Below are 18,993 nucleotides of genomic sequence, written 5' to 3' on the forward strand. Positions count from 1 at the left end.
CACCGACTCCAAACTTCGGTTACCAAGCCCAAAGCTCGGAGAAGGAAATCTCCAGGGTTTGCAAATACCCTCAGCTTCGCTAAAGGGCACGAAATCTCTAGCGCTCCCTACAGCTCAGATTTTGAACCCACCTACCACAGAAAACCCGAGTTACCAAAGATTGGCTCCCTCGTTCCACTTTTTTTTCAGCTCAACAAAATTGGGTGAAGGCTGGGGTAGAGGGGGAAGCTGAAACGGCGAACCGAAGGATTAATCACTTCTCCCCATTACATCAGCAACCCCCGCCCTTTCCTCCGAGCACCTCCTCTCCCAGAATCGTCGCTACGCACTGGCGCTCTCTTCGCCCACCCCCTGCTCTATTATTTGCCCTGATACCTCCCATTATCACCCGCCCCGCCACACTCCCCCTTTCCTCTTTCCCCCTCCTAGGCGGGGGAGGGAGGAAACCCGAGAGAGGAAACGGGGCGTTGAAGGAACTTCGCGATAAGAGCGGAGGCCCCATTGGCCGGAAGGTTGTACGGGAGCCTTAGATTGGCCGCCTGGACGGATTCCCCGCCCCTCTTCTCCCCGCCCATTCACCCCTCCCCCCGCCGCCTCGCGGCCCTCCCCCGCGCCCCCGGCCAGCCCCGCGGCGGGGAGGGACCCACTGGGCGAGTGGAGGCTCCGGCGGTGTCAATGGCTCCTCCTGCCACGGAGCAGCAGCAGAAGCAGCGGCGACAGGGCTGAGGAGGAGGAGGAGAAAAGGTTCCTTTAAGGAGGAGGAACGACGACGCCTCTTTTTCTCCCTATCTCCTCCCTTCACACTCATTTCCCCTTCGCCGAGGAGAGAAGGGGGGGAGGAGAGAGAAGAGGCCGAAGAAAGAGAAAAATTCCTCACAGAAATCTCTTTCAGGGGGTGTGGGGGGGAGGAAGAGGGAAAAAAAAAGAGCCGGGCGCCCCCTGCTCCCTCCCTCCCTTCTCTCCCTCTCTTCTTCTCCCTTCCTCACCCGCCCGCCCACTCCCCCCGCTGCCGGAGACGCCGCTCGCGAGTCGGCGGGACCGGGATCTGTCTCCTCAGCCGCCGCCGCCGCCGCGCTTCGCCTCGGGATCCCCAAGCGGCGGACGCCCTTTCTTTCTTTCTCTCGCTCTGCCCGTCTTTCTGCCTTCGTCCCTCGCGGCCGCCCCGCCCGGCGGCCTCGGCCTTCCCCGTGCGTCAGGCCCGCCCGGCCGGCCTCCCTCGGTCTCCGTCTGTGTACCCAGGCCTTTCTCCGGACTCGGGGTCCCGCTCGCCCCCTCCGCCCTCAGCGTCTCCCCTTCCCCTCGCCCCTTCTCCTTCCTCCTCCCTCTCCCACTCTCCCCACCCCCTTCTCCTGCCCCGAAGCTCGCTGTGCGTGTGCGTGTGTGTGTCCCTCCGCCAACGCCGCCACCTCAGCCCGGCAAATGAACTCCGTCCGAGCCGCCAACCGGAGACCCAGGCGAGTGTCGCGGCCGCGCCCGGTGCAGCAACAGCAGCAGCAGCCCCCGCAGCAGCCGCCGCCGCAGCCACCCCAGCAGCAGCCGCCCCAGCAGCAGCCTCCGCCGCCGCCACAGCAGCAGCAGCAGCCTCCGCCGCCGCCACCGCCGCCTCCGCCGCTGCCTCAGGAGCGGAACAACGTCGGCGAGCGGGGTAAGGCCGGGCTCCCTCCCAGCCGCCAGCCGGCCGGGGCACCGCGGGAAGGGAGGCAGGGGCGGGCGGGGGCGGCCTGCGCGCCCTAGGGGTGGGAGACCCAAGCTGAGCGGAGGCGGGTCCCCCGGTGCCGCAGTGTCAGCCGGGGCCGGGCCGGCAGGAAAAGCCGCGGCTTCCCTACTCGCCCGGGCTCTCGCTCAGGCCGCGCTTTGTTTGGTTTCGGGGGCTCGGCACCCTCCACCCCCACCCATCCCTTTGGCTTCTCGGCTCGCTCACGGACCCCGCGGAAGTCTGTTGGCCGGGGGGGAAGGCGAGCGGCGTGATTTCTCTCTTTTCTGCTGCCTTCCATGGTTTAGTCTGTCTCTTTCTAATGGTAGGTTGGGGGGAGCAACTGGGAGCAATCGGGCGGTGGGGTTGGCTGGGGAACTTGTTTTCCCCCATTTTTCTGTGTTAGCCTACCCCTTCCTGGGGAGGAGCGGGAGAGGGGAATCGGGGTGGTCTGTGGTGTTGGCCGGGGAACTTGTTTCCCCCGCCCCCCCGTCCCTGGTCACGGGGTAGGGGGAGCAGCGACTCCTCTCCCAAGCCCACAATGTTTGCTGCGCAGTTTGCCTTTAGTTACAGAACCCCTGGGAAGGACCCGTTAAATCAAGACCTTTAAATAAATAAATATAGAATCCATCGGCCATTTCCAGCCCCCTCCCTCGTGTGCAGTGCAGTTACCCTTCCGCTCTATCGACGCCCCCTTGCCTGTCCTCCCCTAGCGACCCCCCATGCCGCGGTGCTGCTCTCCGTCTCCTAGTGGGGTTTGAACGCCCCTTCCTTAGAACTGGCCCCTTGGGATATTGTGTGTGTGTGCGTGTGTGTGTGTGCGCGCGCGCGCGCATGTGTGTGTGTTGTGTCCAAGGCCTAGTGAAATGTGTCATTTGGACCCAACTGTGCAGCACTGTCTGGTAACCACCATTGTCTGAGGGCTGAGGCTCCCCGGGATTGAAATCCTGCTTTAGGAAAAATAATGTTCAGTTCTACTTGGATGATATGGTTATTTTGGGAGGTTTATGAGGTGGGGTGTTGCACCTTGGTCTCCAAACAACCATTCTCTTTATTAATTAGCTGTTCGCAGTAGTGGTGGAGGTCAGAACCGTATTTATGTGTACGGTTGTTGTTTTAAGGAGGAGAATTGTTAGGAGACATTTTGCGTGTTTTAGTTGGTGGATTAAGGTTAATTTTACATGCGTTGGTTGTCACACCTCCATTGATTAAAGAGATTGAGATTAAATGTTTTTTTAAGTTAGACATTATTTCCTTAAAAACGGTTTCATTGTTGTACTTGATCAAAATATTTAACAAATTGAGGAGGGAGATGTTAATCGGAAAATAGTTTAAAAGGCTTTCTCACCAGTGTTAGAGTCTTAGATAAAGCAGTTTGCTATATGTTGCTTGAAAGAATGTGATGTTTCAAGACAGATCTTGTGCAACATAATTGGCAAATGTGTTTTGTTTCTTTGATACATTTGCCATTTTGGGGGTAAATTTTAAAAATCTGTAGTCTCGTTATTTCACGTATGTATATCAGTGTGTTTCTGATGTTCCATTCAAATCATGTTCGTCTTCTTCCAGAATTGGCGCTATATGTAGTACAGTTGACAAATATTTTTGAGAAAATAGTGACACTCGTTTGAAATTCTAGCATTTAATATTAAGGATTCCATTGCTACAGTAAGCTTTTTCAAGATGCGGTTAATAATATTAGCATTGGATCAAAACGTGTCAGGCAAACTTATTTTAGTCCCATTGTGTATTTTAAAATGTTTACTGTGAATTTTCATTTCAAGATTTGTGTGTAATTTCGAACTTAATTGATGTAATTTTCTTTTGAACACTTTTATTCATATGTTCAAAATTATTAGCTACTGAGGTCTATTTCCATTTCTATTTGAAGTAAAGTGACTTGGTTGTCGGCGGTCACATGCCAGAGTGTCAGTTTTCTTCTCACTGATGTCCATAAACTGTCAAAAATATTCATGAATCCAAATTTCAGTATGTACCCAACCAAATGGTAAATGAAATTCACTGTAGAATTGTTGCTTCTCTGCAGCTAGTAGAAACCGTTCTGGAGATTCTGTGTTGGCACAGAGGGGAAAAGAACTTTAGGGAAAATAGTATGAGTCTTAAAGAGGGCACATAAATAGCCTTAAAATGAATACATTAAGTTGCATTCGTAAACTAAAATAATAAAGATGTTGCCAGCCACATGTAAAAATATGTTATTCTTTGAAAAACTGACATTTTAATTACATTTTTTTAAATGTCCGATTCATATAATGAAGAGAAGTTAGCTAAGAATACTCTATTTCGAAAGTTTTATGGAGTAGGCAAAGTGTCACTTTGTAGTTTGGAAAGAAAGGAGGGATTTTGTTGTTGCTAGTTTAAGAATATGCGGGTTTAATTATTACAAGATAATTAAAGAACTAAAGCTAAGAGTGTATGTGTGGTATTTTTGTTATTATTTGTTTTTTTACCTTTTACTAACTCTTAATGGATATGTAACGTTTGCTTTAGGATCTTGGATAGAGTTACTTAATAGTGGATCAGACAACTTTCCAGATAGGGAATCAAAGTGAGACTCACTGTTTTAAGACAAACTAGTTCAGACTGTATATAAAATCATTTTGTTTTATATAAAGATGCATCTTAGGTTCTTTAGTGGTAATAAAATAGTTATAGTATAATATGTTTTCAGGCAAAAAGTCTGTCAGAGTGGTCTTTAGCTGCTGCTTTGCCCACAGGTTAATTGGTATAAAAACTTCTTTGACACTGCTTTTAAATATATTTACATAACACACGTGTGTATATGTGTATGTGTGTGTGTATATTTGTGTATATATGTGTTTGTGCATACATTATGTGTGTGTGTGTCTATACGCTTTGTCTTATCTATAATGGCCAGTGTTTGAAGAAGAAGAAAACTAGACCCTATAGATTAAAATATTAGGATTTTTCAAAGCTTTCCATGAGGGAGCATTTCTTACATCCCATGTAAGGAAATATTGGCCTGGATATTTCATGGAATGTTGTTTTCACTCATTATCTGAAATGATCAGCTATCCTAAGACTAAATACTAGCCTCATCATTAGCTTTTTTAATTTCTTAAATTCCTGAGATTGGGATTTCATGTACCACATTAAGCTAGTAGAATTGTGTTTTACAGGCCCGGAGCAGTGGCTCACGCCTGTAATCCCAGCACTGGGAGGTTGAGGCAGGCGAATCACGAGGTTAGGAATTCAAGACCAGGCTGGCCAACATAGTGAAACCTCGTCTTTACTAAAAAGACAAAAATGAGCCGGGCATGGTGGCACACGCCTGTAATCCCAGCTACTCAGGAGGCTGAGGCAGGAGAATCGCTTGAACCTGGGAGGCTGAGGTTGCAGTGAGCTGAGATCACACCATTGCACTCCAGCCCAGGTGACAGTGCGAGATTCTCTCTCTCTCTCTCACACACACACACACACACACACACACACACAGAAGAATTATTGTATTTCACCCAGTGACATTTTGGTAATATGGTCCATGATTAAATGAAACAGTAGTGTGGGATTGGATTTTTGATATTTGTTTTGTTTTAAAATTCTAAAAGGTGTTGGCTTTTGCAAACTGTTCGGATTAATTTTATTGTCTTTATTGTAGGCATTTTGTAAAAATATTTTGTAATCTTTTTAGACGTATGGGGAAAGCTTGCAAGTCTACAGAAGTGCTGTGTGTTCTCATCAGTAATTTTTAGTTGTTAAAATTAATTACTTTGGGCCAGGCGCTGTGGCTCACGCCTGTAATCCCAGCACTTTGGGAGGCTGAGGCAGGCAGATCACAAGGTCAGGAGATTGAGACCATCCTGGCTAACACAGTGAAACCCCATCTCTATTAAAAATACAAAAAATTGGCCAGGTGTGGTGGCGGCCGCCTGTAGTCCCAGCTACTCAGGAGTCTGAGGCAGGAGAATGGCATGAACCCGGGAGGCGGAGCTTGCAGACAGCCGAGATCGTGCCACTGCACTCCAGCCTGGGCGACAGAGCTGGGCGACTGAGCCAGACTCCATCTCAGAAAAAATAAAATTAAAAAAAAATAATTACTTCGAACTGAGATTGCACCACTGCACTCCAACCTGGGTGATAGAATGAGACTCCATCTCAAAAAATAAATAGTAAATAAAATACAATTGATTACTTTGAATAGGTAATATTTCCACATAGTTTAAAATTCAAAAGGCCCTTTTGTACACCTGTCTCCAGCTACTAAATTCTCCTACCTGGAATCTAATAACTGTTACTGGTTTCTCATTTATTACCTTTTAATGAAAGATGAATTTGGGTTCTAGAAATAATCTTGACATGGGAGTTTTTGAAAAGAGATGTAATTTTTTTTCTAGTTATTGGAAAAGTCACAGGACTGTTTTGAAGTGCTGAAAATTTAATTGTGATATTTATAGTTCAAGAAATTTGATGAATGCATTAATAGATTCTGCTATTCATTTCTACTCTGAACTAATCTTGTAGAATAAAAACCTAGTCTGTCTAATCCCATATTTCTTACCTATGATAATGGAATTACAGGGTTTTTTAAAAACTGAAATCATTCAGTACATATACTATTACATAAAATATTCCTAGTGGGGAGATATATATATACTTTTTTCTTGGTACTGTACTAATGAGGAATGAGCTATGTATTTATAATATGCAGAGCAGCCAGGACGCTCCTTGCTGTTGTAGTCAGGAATGCTAGTTATACTTTCTGTGGCATTGTTCTAGCTCGTGATGTTTTACCTTCATGGATCCTCTGCAGTCTTAATAGAGGAGTTCTGGACAAGGAACATGATTTTTCCTGTTTTAGGAAGTAAGTACTGTGGGGTACTACTCTCTCATCTGGTGGCTAACCCTTCCAAATGTATCCCGTGAGAGGAGACAGTGCCACTCAACCTTTTGGGGGCAGGAAGTATGGGAGCTGTAAAAACAGCCTATTTTTTCAAAGTTTGGAACTTACTTGAGGGATAGAAATAGAGTAGTGTTGCTGTTAGTGTTAAAGTTATGCTGATCAGGCCTAAGAGCTCTCCTTATCCTGCTTTTCTCCCTTTACTGGAAATTCTGAGAAACCCAAGGAAAGACCAACCAGCTTGGAGACCTACTAGTAAGGCAAGGAACCACAAGTAGTTCCTGATCTGTTAGTGAGAACCCCTGGTTTGAGTATTTTCTCAAGTTCCCCCACCGCCATTTGTTTTAACTTTGAAAATAACCAGTCTACAGTAATGAGCTGTTTCAACATGTGGTCTCTTACTGTCCCCCTATTTATCCCTGATATTAAAGTTACTCTTATTTTGTGTCTATCTTGTCCCACTTATCTTTGAAGTATTATTCTGTTGTAGACCTTCCAGTTCACTAATTTATCAGACCTTTGAAATACATTCTTATCTTCCACAGAATTCTAGTATGTGACTTTGTTGGTGAGGTATTCCCCAAATTGCAGTTGCTACCTTCTGAAAATAAAATTATGAAGATACACTATAAAGAATGAGATAGTATAATGTAAAGAGCTCAGAGTTAAAGCTAGCTAGATCTGGGTTCTAATCCTGACTACACATCTGATTAGCTATTTAACATTTGGTGAGTAGTGTTAACCTCTCTGAGCCTTACTTTGTAATCTTTCAAGTGGGGATAACACCTGCCTTATAGAACATTTGTAAGGATGAGAGCTAGTGAAGTACCTAGCACATGATTGGTATTTAATAAATGATAGGTCTTATAAAAAAAAAAAAAAAAAGGATAGTATCAGCTGTATATAAAATTAAACCCAATAGATAAAATTCAATCTGTATGACTTGTTATAACCTCAGAGAAACTGATTTGTTTAACCCTTATACCAATTCTATAAGGTAGATTTTATTTATTTTTTAATAAATGAAGAAGTAGAGGCTCAGCTATGCAACAATGAAGATGCATAGTAAGTAGCAAGAAAGAATTTCAGAATTGATTTGTATCACCTAATCTTTCTGTAAACAAGGGAAAATACCAAAATACATTTGGCAGAATGCCTGTATAACTTTCAGGGGATGCAATAACCTGGCCCTTGAAGCAGATCTGTCCCCTACCCTATTCCATCTGTCCTATTGGAGATGGCTACACTAGTCTGATGCTACAGATTGTTCACTTACCTGGTTTCACATTTTTCAAGTAATCTTCTGATTATAATTTTACCTCTCATGTAGATTTGTCTCAAGATGAGACTGTATTGATTGACCAGCGTGTTTTTCCAGTGTGTTGATGAGATCATTAATCACTCATTATACAAAAAAGGGTAGATTTCCCCTGAATTACTCATAAGTTATGAATAAAGGGTATTAACTGGTTTTAGCTCATGGTTATAGGCTGGACTATTTCAGGAGGGGAAAAATGTGAGTTAAATTAGTTTTAGACTTCAGTGGCAATTTTGACTGGTTTGTGGACTAAATATTCTTTTCTCACCGTAGTTTGGTGTGTTTGTTTATATGTGTAGCTTGGAGTTTTTATATATGTTTGTTGAACACAAGAAATGTGCTTAAACTTAATCCTTAGAAAATAGAGAAATGAAACCAACTAACTTCCTTTACATGATTTATTTCAGTTGAAGGCAGATATCAAAAATATTTATTTTACTTTGAAAATGAATGCATTAATTGCATTTAAAACATTTTTAAACACCCCAAATAAGATAGCATGTTAAAGCAAGTGTGAGTTCAATATGTTAATTGCTTGCTCTCGCAGTTTCTAAAAACCCAGTTGTTAAATGTTTTGTTCTTTTTAACAAATGGAAGATCATGGGGCTATGTTCAAAAAGGGGAGAAAATTGTTTTCTTCCATATGGTGACTAAACCTTAAAAAACATTAAGGAATACTTTCACATCTCATGATAGAAGAGGTGTCATTCATCCTTTTTTGTGTGTGAAGAGAGCTTTTTATTTTCTCATGCTTAGAAATTATTTGAAGGCTAGAAATGGAGTAAGAATATGTACTTTTAGTTATTTTTCTGATAATAGTAATAATCTCATTTTTGCTGTTTTTCCCTAGTGAACGACACTCCTTTTCCAGATGGTTGAGTTGAACTGGGGCAAAATCTTTGTTGGAAGTTTTTCTTTTTCTTTTCTTTTCCTTTTTTTTTTTTTGGTTTGAGACACAATCTCACCCTGTCACCCAGACTGTAGTGCAATGGTATAATCTTGGCTCACTGCAGCCTCTGCCTCCTGGGTTCAAGTGATTCTCCTGCCTCAGCCTCCTGAGTAGCTGGGATTACAGGTGCACACCACCACGCCTGGCTAATTTTTGCATTTTTAGTAGAGACGGAGTTTCACCATGTTGGCAAGCTGGTCTCAAACTCCTGACGTGAAGTGATTTGCCCGCCTCAGCCTCCCGAAATGTTGGGATTACAAGCGTGAGCCACCTTACCTGAGCAGAAGTTTTTCTTTGGTGTGAAATTAACTGGCCACTATGTCGGTTTGACTTTTGATATTGGTGTCTTTGGTACCATAGTATAACCAACTGACTTGAATCAGTTTAGCCTTTGCTGATTTGCCAACTCTACTTGGGTTTAGATACAGTAATTCTTTTTTATAGCCAAGCATTGATTTTTCTATCTTGCATCCATGGTATATAACATACTGTATATAAGAACATGTGGCTTTATGAGATTCTAACACTTAGGAGGAAAGGGGATGGGGAAGAGGAAGAGCCTATAACTATTTTTTATTCCTTTGTTATATTTTGAGATGGACAACATTGGTATGTATGTCACTAGTTATTGTTTCTTCCCACATAATTGATCATAACTTTTTGAAAAAAGAAAAAAACAAGTTTTAAAGAGAATTAGAAGTGAATAAAATTTAACCAATGAAAAGTAGTTTTTCCAGACTTCTATCATAGTAAAGAAGAAAGATCAAAGATTTGTTGAAAGAAATACAAGTTGGAGTAAGGCATTGTATTTTGAAAGCTAGTGTTTTTAGCAAAGTGTTCTTATGGTAAAGGAAATTACGGACTCGCTCACTTTTTTTCATATAAGGTCAACAATACATAAAAGAAGCCACTAAAGTACTTCACAGTTGTGTATGAATGACTGATACTTTCATAATTCTCTGAAAGATATTTGCATTTTTAAGAGACTGATTATGATAATTTGTCAAATTTTGGTATTTTAGGCCAAGTAAAAGGGGGAAGCGAAGTCAAACAATTGGGCTGGGCATGGTGGCTCACACCTGTAATCCTAGCACTTTTTGGGAGGCCGGGTGGGGTGGATTGCTTGAGCCCAGGAGTTTGAGACCAGCCTGGGCAACATGGCGAAACCCTGTCTCTACAAAAAATACAAAATTAGCTGGGGGGTGGTGACCCATGCCTGTAGTCCCAGCTACTCAGGAGGTTGAGGTGAGAGGATCACCTGAGTCCAGGGAGGTCAAGGCTGGAGTGAACTGTGATCAAGCCACTACACTCCATCCTGGGTGACAGTTTTAAGACCCAGACTCAAAAGAAAGAAAGAAAGAAACAATTTGGAGAAAGACTTTTCCGGTAGGAGTGATGCTTCAGAGGCAAATAAGGTATTGGGGAGGGGGAAGGTAGAGCAGGGGGAGAGTAGAGGATTCCTGCAAGAATCACTTAATGTTACATGTTTATTTCTTTTCCTGATCTTTTTCTGACTTTTAAATTTTTCTCTTGAAGTTTTACTTTTTAAAAAATACTCAAAAGACTAATTTTGGGTTGAGGATTGTGAGGGAGAGAAGTAGAGTATGTATGGATCGCTTGCTTTAGCAACAGTTGTTTGAATTAGAAACAGTCTGTAGTTTTTAGAAAATAAATGGCTATATACATTTAAAACTATATAGTTACAGCCGGGCATGGTGGCTCATGCCTGCAATCCCAGCACTTTGGGAGGCCAAGGTGGGTGGATCACGAGGTGAGGAGTTTGAGACCAGCCTGGCCAACATGGTAAAACCCCGTCTCTACTAAAAATACAAAAATTATCCGGGTGTGGTGGCAGGCACCTGTAATCCCAGCTACTCGGGAGGTTGAGGCAGGAGAATCGGCTGAAAACGGAAGGCAGGGGTTGCAGTGAGCCCAGATAGTGCCACTGCACTCCAGCCTGGGTAAAAGAGCGAAACTCTGTCTCAAAAGCAACAACAGATTTATATAGTTATTTAAATTGTGGGAATAATTTCTATTAATCTTCTTTAAGCTTTTAATTGAAATATATAAGTTCACAAATCATCAGTGTACAGCTTACTTTTCATGAAGTAAACACATCTGTGTAACCAAAAACACCTAGAGCAAGGAATAAAACACTACCAGTAACCCAGAAGTGTCCCCCTTGAAGGGCCTTCCTAGACACTACTCCCAACCCCATCTTTCTGATTGCTTGGATTACCTGTACCTGTTTCTGAACTTTATGTAAATGTAACCCCCCAGTATGTACTCCTGTGTGTCTGACAGAATTCTCCCTTAATATTTGTTGTGAGCTTCATCCATATTGTTGCTTGTATCATTAGTTTTTTCATTGTTCATTCTTGTTGCTGTTTAATATTATATTGTATGAGTATACTACAACTGATGGACATAGGATTGTTTTTGTGTTTGGCTGTCAGGAGTAGTGCTACTGTGAGCATTCCTTTTTTTTTTAATTTAATTTTTCTGCATTTTTTTCTTTGCATATGTGAGCATTCTTACACACTTGCCACATTCTCTATGAGTTTTATACCTCAGCATATACCATTGCTGATATTTTCTCAAAGACAGAATTTCTATTTACTTTACAAGAAATGGAAACTAAAACAACTTTAAGGCATATGACTATGGCATATCATAGTTATGTTACTAAAATAATCAACTGGTAATTATTTTATTTTAAATATTGGTGTTTTTCTTGAGTCTCTTGGTATCCTTTAACAGTTCAGTCTTGAGGCTTACAGTGTTAACCTTTTCCACAAAATACAGAGGAGGAGACTGTCATGTTCTTTTCCATTTTCATTTTTTGCAGATGGCCATATTTGTTATTAAAACATGCCGGGTTATTGTAAACACTGTTTTTGTGCTAAAATTTTTTATCCACAGATTTGATTCATTTAAACTTTGGACAAATAAACATTTAATAGTTCTTTTAATTTTAAGTGTTTGCAAATAGACAGTCAAAATCTAAGGAACTTTTTTCCCACTAGTCAGAAAGTTTGTTCACTAACTTGATATCACTTTGATTTCCCACCAAAGATTGTAGGTTGGGTTGCTTTGAGGAGGGGAAGACATCTTTTTTGTATTTAAGAATTTAAAACAATACTGTGGACTTTAATATGTGATTCTGGGCCTTCATTCCGAAAACTTGCTTCCTTTTGCTGCTGAAGTGGTGATAAGTAATTTTGTTTCTCCACTTAAGTTTGGAACCTGTTTCTTACTCCTTTAAAGCTTATCTCTTTAACTCTTATGAAAATATTTTGCCATTATTTGGACAGTTCTTTCATTTTTAGTTTCCTCGTATTCTTGACTACCCTTTATTGTTTTACAGTAAGCTTATTTTAAAATTGTGAAACTTTCACAGAAAAGTGGGGGCACATTTTGCTTTTAGAGATGTTTTTCTGGTCCTTGACTGCACCTTTCCATTCCTGGTGTATAGGAGGAAGGTGAAAAAGTGCCTTTGCCCAGCATCCTTGATAAGTTCTTCAAGTGAAAGCTTGTACTAAAGTGCTAGTGGCATATAAACTTGTATTCCTCGTGATACAAATATCCCCTGAGAATGACAGATGGGGCTCTGTTCATCAGGAACTACTTACTTGAAATTGATGATATAGTAGCCTTAGATAGCAAAGGAGGAACATTTCATTATTTCACATTTGCTCTTTCAGCACTTAACCAGTCCAGTGTTAATGCTAACAGTTGATCTTTCTTCCACAAAAAGCAGTGTGGAGGAGACTGCCCTTGTTTTCCATTTTCTTTTTTCAACACATAGCCACATTTGGTAAATGTTGCCATTTACTGAACATTATCCCTAAGTTTGGGGATAAGGAGCCTGAGCTTCAGGGTGACTTCCCTTTTTCCAGAGTGGTTTCTTAATCTTATTTCTAAATGAGAGGATTTTTTAATAAGATGACTTCTGAGATGCTCTAAAATTCTTTATCATTTGGGTTGCCAGCGTAAATCAGCAAGGTTTGAATTTGTTAGCTTGTTACCACACAAATGTAGTTCTTGCCCTTGTGGAACTTAAAATTAAGAAACTGAGTTTAAATAAAATTTGAAATTAGTATGAAGTGCAAGTGAGCTTGTTGGTTTTATTTTCATTGTCTTCTGGTTTATTTTTCTTCTAAGAAGTAGAAATCAACTTTTATATTGAATAGATTCATAATTTATCTCCTGAGCCAGCCCATGTTTTTCTGCCTGATTAAGATACATACATATTTCTAAGGATAGAGATACATAGATCTGTCTATCCTCATATCTCCAGTATGTGTATATATATGTACATACACAATGTTTTATAAACACTGAAGTTTCATTTGTAACCTTAGCCTTAGACTTTTTGCAAGACCAGCAGAGTATGTTAAAAGAATTTTCTGTGAAATGTTAATAAGATGAAGGCTTGTTATGACCCCCAAAGTCTGGTATATGTTCTGTCATTTGTTTACTTATTTTATTCATTTTTTTTTTTTTGAGAAAGAGTCTCACTCTGTCATCCAGGCTCAAGTGCAGTGGTGCAACGTTGACTCACTGCAGCCTCCACCTCCTGGGTTCAGGCAGTTCTCGTGCCTCAGCCTCCCGAGTAGCTGGGATTACAGGCGCATGTCACCAAGGCTGGTTCACTTTTTTGTATTTTTAGTAGAGATAGGGTTTCACCATGTGGGCCAGGCTGGCAGTTATTTAGTGAATTACCTTTGGACCACACTTCAAAAGTTGTTACAGCCTAGCGATTATGTTATAGCATTTTAATGTAAGTGACTTAAAAAAAAAAGTCTAGATAAGAAAGTTAACTGCAGAGTTGCGGTAATTAATCTTGTTTTTGTGGTATTAGCTTTTTTCATTATATTCATTGTTTTGGCTGTTATATTCATTGTTTTAGCCGTGTATCTAGAAATTGAAGGTAGGAGGACAGGTTTAAATTATACCTTGCTAGAATCTAAGCACCTCAGTTGCAAAGATAAAATAACACTTTGTTTCCTCATAAGCATGTTTAATCCCACATAGCAAGTAGTAGTTGTAACTCCCAGGATGCCTTTATGAATCTTTCTGATTCTGCATTGCAGCATGTCACAGGAAACCTGTACTCTATTTCTGCATCATGTGAGAACCTTATAGCTGAAATATCTAGAGTTGAAAAATTGGGCTGGAAGATCTGGATATAGGGAGCTCGACCAGAGTCTGTAAAGTTAAGTCCCTGGTTTTAGGGGGCTAGGAAAGTGTTATGTACCAATCAAAGACATGCGTTAATAACAGATACAATTAAACTGGGAATATATACCCTTTTGGGTGAAATGTCTAAAAATTTTTGGTGAAATGTTAACTAGTGTCTTGGGATGGTGGTGGTGAGTTGATTTTTGTTATTGTTTTACATTTCTTTGCTTTTCAAATACTGCTTATGGAATCTACAGGGAGGGAGTCTTTGTGACATTGTCTTTGGCAGTGATTTCATGGATGTAACACCTAAAGGATAGGCAACAAAAGTAAAAATAGACAAGTGAGACATCAAACTACAAAACTTCTACACAGCAAAGGAAACAGTCAACAAAGTGAAAGGACATCCTATGAAATGGGAGAAAATATTTGCAAACCATATATCTGATAAGGAGTTAATCTCCAAAATATTTAAGGAACTTCGGCAACTTAGTGGCAGAAAAACTAATAACCTATTTGAAAATGAACTAAAAACTTCAATAGACATTATCCAGAGAAGACGTACAGATGGTAAGCAGGTATATGGAAAAAGCCTCAACATCATTAATCATCAGGGAAATGCAAATAAAAACCACAATGAGGTATCTTCTCACCCCTATTAGGATGACTGTTAAAAAAAAACACAAAAGACAAGTGTTGGTGAAGATAGGGAGAATCTGAACACCTTACACACTGTTGGTAGAAATGCAAAAAGGTGTAACTATTATGGAAAACAGTGTGGAGGTCCTCAAAAAATTAAAAGTAGAACTACCGTATGATCCAGCAATTCCACTTCCAAGTATTTATTCAAAAGAAATGAAATCAGGAACTTGAAGAAATATTAGCACTCCAATGTTTATAATAGCACTATTCACAATAGCCAAGATGTGGAAACAGCCGACAACATGTCCATTGACAGTTGAAGAAATAAAATGTGGCATATAAATACAATGGAATATTGTTCGTTCTTAAGGAATTCTGCAATGAAATAAGCCAATCACAGACAAATATTGCATGATTTCACTTAAATGAAGTTATCAAAAATAGTCAAATTTATAGAATCAAAGAGTTGAATCGTGGTTGCCGGGGCCAAAGGGAGGGGAGGGGGAAATGGGGAGTTACTAGTCAGCAGGCATGAAATTTCAGTTAAGCAGGATGAATAAGTTCCACTGTACAATATTGTACCTATGGTCAACAGTACTGTATCGTACACTTAAATATTTGTTAAGAAGGTAGTATTCATGTATGAGAATAAAGTAAAACTAAAAAGTAATAATTTGGCAGTGGCTCATGCCTGTAATCCCAGCATGTTGAGAAGCAGAGGCAGGAGGATCGCTTGAGCCCAGGAGTTTGATACTAGTCTGAGCAACATAGGGAGACTCTGTCTCTACAAAAAAATTAAAAAACAAAAATCCCAGTGTGGTGGCACATGCCTGTGGTCCCAACTGCTGAGGAGGCTGAGATAGGAGGATCACTTAAGCTCTAGAGGTCAAGGCTTCAGTTAGTTATGATAGCACCACCGCATTCCAGCCTGAGCAGTAGAGCCAAGACCCTGTCTCAATAATAATAATAATAATTTTCTTTTTTTTTTTTAGACGAGGTCTTGCTCTGTCGCCCAGACTGGAGCTCAGTGGCACAGTCTTGGCTCACTGCAACCTCTGCCTCCTGAGTTCAAGCAGTCTCCTGCCTCAGCCTCCCACGTAGTTGGGATTATAGACGCCTGCCACCGTGTCCAGTTAATTTTTTGTATTTTTAGTAGAGATGGGGTTTCGTCATGATGGCCAGTCTGGTCTCAAACTCCTGACCTCAGGTGATCCACCCACCTCAGTCTCCCAAGTACTGGGATTGCAGGCATGAGCCACTATGCCCTGCCAATAATTTTATAATTCTGGTTGTGATGTGAACTCATACTATTTGATTGATGACACAGTCCATATGTAGGGCACTTAAAATTTGAATAAAAGCTAAAATGTTACATATTTTTAATGCTGGAAGTGTGCTTTAAGTGCTTATTAATTTATAGACATTTGTATTTTTATTCACAGCAACTTTAGGATGATAATTGACTGTTATTTCTAGTAAATGAGGATAACTGATAATCAGGAAGTCAGTTCAGAATTAAAATTAGGCCATGCGCTGTGGCTCGTGCGTGCAGTCCTAGCATTTTGGGAGGATGAGGTGAGAGGGTCCCTTAAGACCGGGAGTTCAAGACCAGTCTACCAACATACTGAGATCCTGTCTCTGAAATAAATAAATAAATAAAATAAATAAATAAAATTCACCTGGCCTGGGGTGGCATGTACCTGTAGTCCTAGCTACTCAGGAGATTGAGGCAGGAGGATTGTTTGAGCCCAGGAAGTTGATATTTGGGACTCTGAACCAGTGATTCTGTCTTTCCAGGATAAGTTTGTGACTATAGCATAAAATTCCTTTTGCATCAGATAATTTGATTATGGTAGTAAATACGTACAAATATTTTGCTCACATGCCTGCTGAATGATGGAAGATGGAAAATTTAGTGTGCAAATGAACTGGATAATTAGAAAAGAGGAATTTATTGTTGATTGCAACAGGTGGCTATTTTTTCTGAAGGTACCCTAGTGGTGTGGACTCACATCTGTTTAATAATTTTATGTGGGGAATATTTTCTGTTCGTAAAACTTGAGATTACCTGTGAAGAAATTAGTGACTGTCAGTTTATTAAGTGTTGAAACAGATTGCTAAGGGAAATAATTTCATCATTATTGGCTAAAAAAGAAAAAAAACACCTCTTACTTTCTAAGAGGATTTCTAAGAAGAACGTGTTTGGGAATAAATAGGAACCATTTTTTAAAAAATGTAGGACTTTGAAACGTAAATTTAGTTCTTAGATTTTTAATCGACTCATCTCACATTCACTTGATTAGTTGTCTGACCATCTTACAGGCTTCTTATAAACCTAAACCAAGAGAAAACAAGTGTTTTCCTGAGAAAGCATACTAAAAAACCTTCATTAAATGAGATCAACTAAATTTTGTTGCTTTCTTTTTTTTTTTTTTTTTTTAGTAGAAGCTACTGATGTGGTTAAGGAAAAATCAGTAAGTATAGATTCTAGGGAGCAGTCTACATGGTTTTATGAAGAGCCGATCACAGATGTATTTAATGTATTTGTCTGAAACAGTGACTTTTAGTAGCTGAAGAAGGAACAAGAACAACATAACTGGATTTAAACAAAGCTTTTGTTTTTTCATGAAGCAGTCATATTGGTGTTGTGTCAGTTGGGGGAAATTTTTAAAAGTTATGTTATATGGAAACTATAACTTACTAAAAAATAGCGCTAGCCATTTGCACATAGACACTTAGTGAATGATTGTTTTCCTTCATCTTTCTTCTGTAGTCCAAGGTGTGTTCATATAATTACTTATTTACATTATTGAGCATATTAAATATGTTCATAGATGATTTAAAACTGGGTGAGGTTAAATACTCAACCAAGAACAAATCAAATTACTTTGAATAACCTGTTAGAAAAAAAAAAGCCGATGTGTTTTAATCTGTGTGGAAACAAAAAAAAAAAATGAGCAGACTCTTCAAACTAGCTAGCTAGGACCAAATATAGCAGATAGGGGCTACAGTTGAGGTTCTGAAGTGTGTGTGGTGGGGGTGCATGGGTGTGTGTGAACACATGATACTGTATCATAGCAATAAGATTTGTAAAACATTGCAATGGCTGAAAAACTGTCTAATAGGAAATTTAAAATGTTATTCCAAAGAGGAACAAGCCTAAAAGTAAGTTAACCTTTCAGAGTGGTTGAAAGTAATTTTTAAAAGAAAAAGGTTGCTCAGCTATTTTTTTCGTATTACATACTCAAAAGATAGCTAAAGAAAATGAATTTAAATTATTAGACTGACAAAGAACTTCTGGTAAATTCTAAAATGGGGCACTAAAGAAGATTATATCCTTTCTTTTTTGGTGTCAGCTTAGTTTAGATACTTTAAAATTATCTTGGAGATGTTAAGTAAACTAGTCAGGAATGGTATTATAGAATGTTTGAAATAGAAGGAACCATTGTCCCAATTCTTGAGGTTTGTTCAAAGTGATGTTTGGATTTAGAGCCCAAGTCTCCAGATTCCCAGTCAGTAATGGTAATGTTACCTGTTCTTGTTCCAAAATTGTATCATCATCCTAGTCATTTTTCATTTTAGTGAATTGTTGGACCTGTTGATCTGTTTATGGTTCCAAGGGATAGATGGGAGCATGGAATACTCTCTCAAAATAAATGTGTAAGTGCCAAGTGAGCAGTATAGATCATGAGTGCCTGGCACCCTAGAAAATTTTAATTAAGTGAATTAAAGAATACAGATATATGTATCTTTTATTTTTTAGGGTTCCCCCCCTCAGATAAGTTCTTACTCTGTCACCCAGCAGGAACACAGTGGCACAGTCATTGCTCTCTGCAGCCTCGAACCGCCAGGCTCAAGAGATCATTCTGCCTCATCTGCCCCAGTAGCTAGGACTACAGGTGTGTTCCACCAAGCCCGCTAATTGGCTTTTTTGAGACAAAGTCTGTTATTCAGGCTGGAATGCAGTAGCACAATCTCGGTTCGTTGCAACCTCTGCTTCCCAGGCTCAAGTGATCCTCCTGCCTCAGTCCCCCAGGTAGCTGGGACTACAGGCATGTGCCACCACACCCGGCTAATTTTTGTGTTTTTTGTAAAGACAAGATTTCACCATGTTGTCCAGACTGGCCTTGAACTCCTGGGCTCCAGCAATTCACCCACCTCAGCCTCCCAAAGTGCTGGGATTACAAGCATGAGCCACCATGCCTGGCCCCACAAATCCTTTTATAGAGCCAGGGTCTTGCTTTGTCTCCTAGGTTGGTCTTGAACTCTTGACCTTAAGCGATCCTTCCACCTCAGCCTCACGAAGTGCTGGGATTACAGGTGTGAGC

General features: G+C 40.6%; 3 protein-coding genes across 16 annotated transcripts in view; 2 read left to right on the forward strand and 1 right to left on the reverse strand.

Moving 5' to 3' along the window:
- The window catches only part of PPP1R21 (protein phosphatase 1 regulatory subunit 21), a 645,938-nt gene that overhangs the window by 626,767 nt on the left and 178 nt on the right, over positions 1-18,993 (reverse strand). The window lies entirely within an intron of this gene.
- CALM2 (calmodulin 2) overlaps positions 1-18,993 on the forward strand; it is a 1,210,617-nt gene that overhangs the window by 422,260 nt on the left and 769,364 nt on the right. Inside the window, exon 1 of one of the 12 annotated variants that reach the window (XM_050754904.1) lies at positions 833-837. The exons of 9 other annotated variants lie outside the window; for them this stretch is intronic. The gene's annotated coding sequence lies outside the window, so the exon portion shown is untranslated. Of the gene's footprint in view, positions 1-832; positions 838-1,947; positions 1,953-2,027; positions 2,032-18,993 lie in introns of those variants that run through there. 2 more of the 12 variants (XM_050754946.1, XM_050754914.1) reach the window with 2 other exon arrangements.
- Positions 640-18,993, forward strand: part of FBXO11 (F-box protein 11) — a 100,782-nt gene continuing 82,428 nt past the window's right edge. Inside the window, exon 1 of one of the 3 annotated variants that reach the window (XM_050754862.1) lies at positions 640-1,645. In XM_050754862.1, the coding sequence (XP_050610819.1) occupies positions 1,420-1,645 (226 nt within the window). In that variant the 5' untranslated portion in view covers positions 640-1,419. Of the gene's footprint in view, positions 1,646-1,778; positions 2,019-18,993 lie in introns of those variants that run through there. The other 2 variants (XM_050754863.1, XM_050754864.1) reach the window with 2 other exon arrangements.

Source organism: Macaca thibetana, chromosome 13, assembly GCF_024542745.1.
Source record: "Macaca thibetana thibetana isolate TM-01 chromosome 13, ASM2454274v1, whole genome shotgun sequence".
Classification (NCBI taxonomy): Eukaryota; Metazoa; Chordata; class Mammalia; order Primates; family Cercopithecidae; genus Macaca; species Macaca thibetana.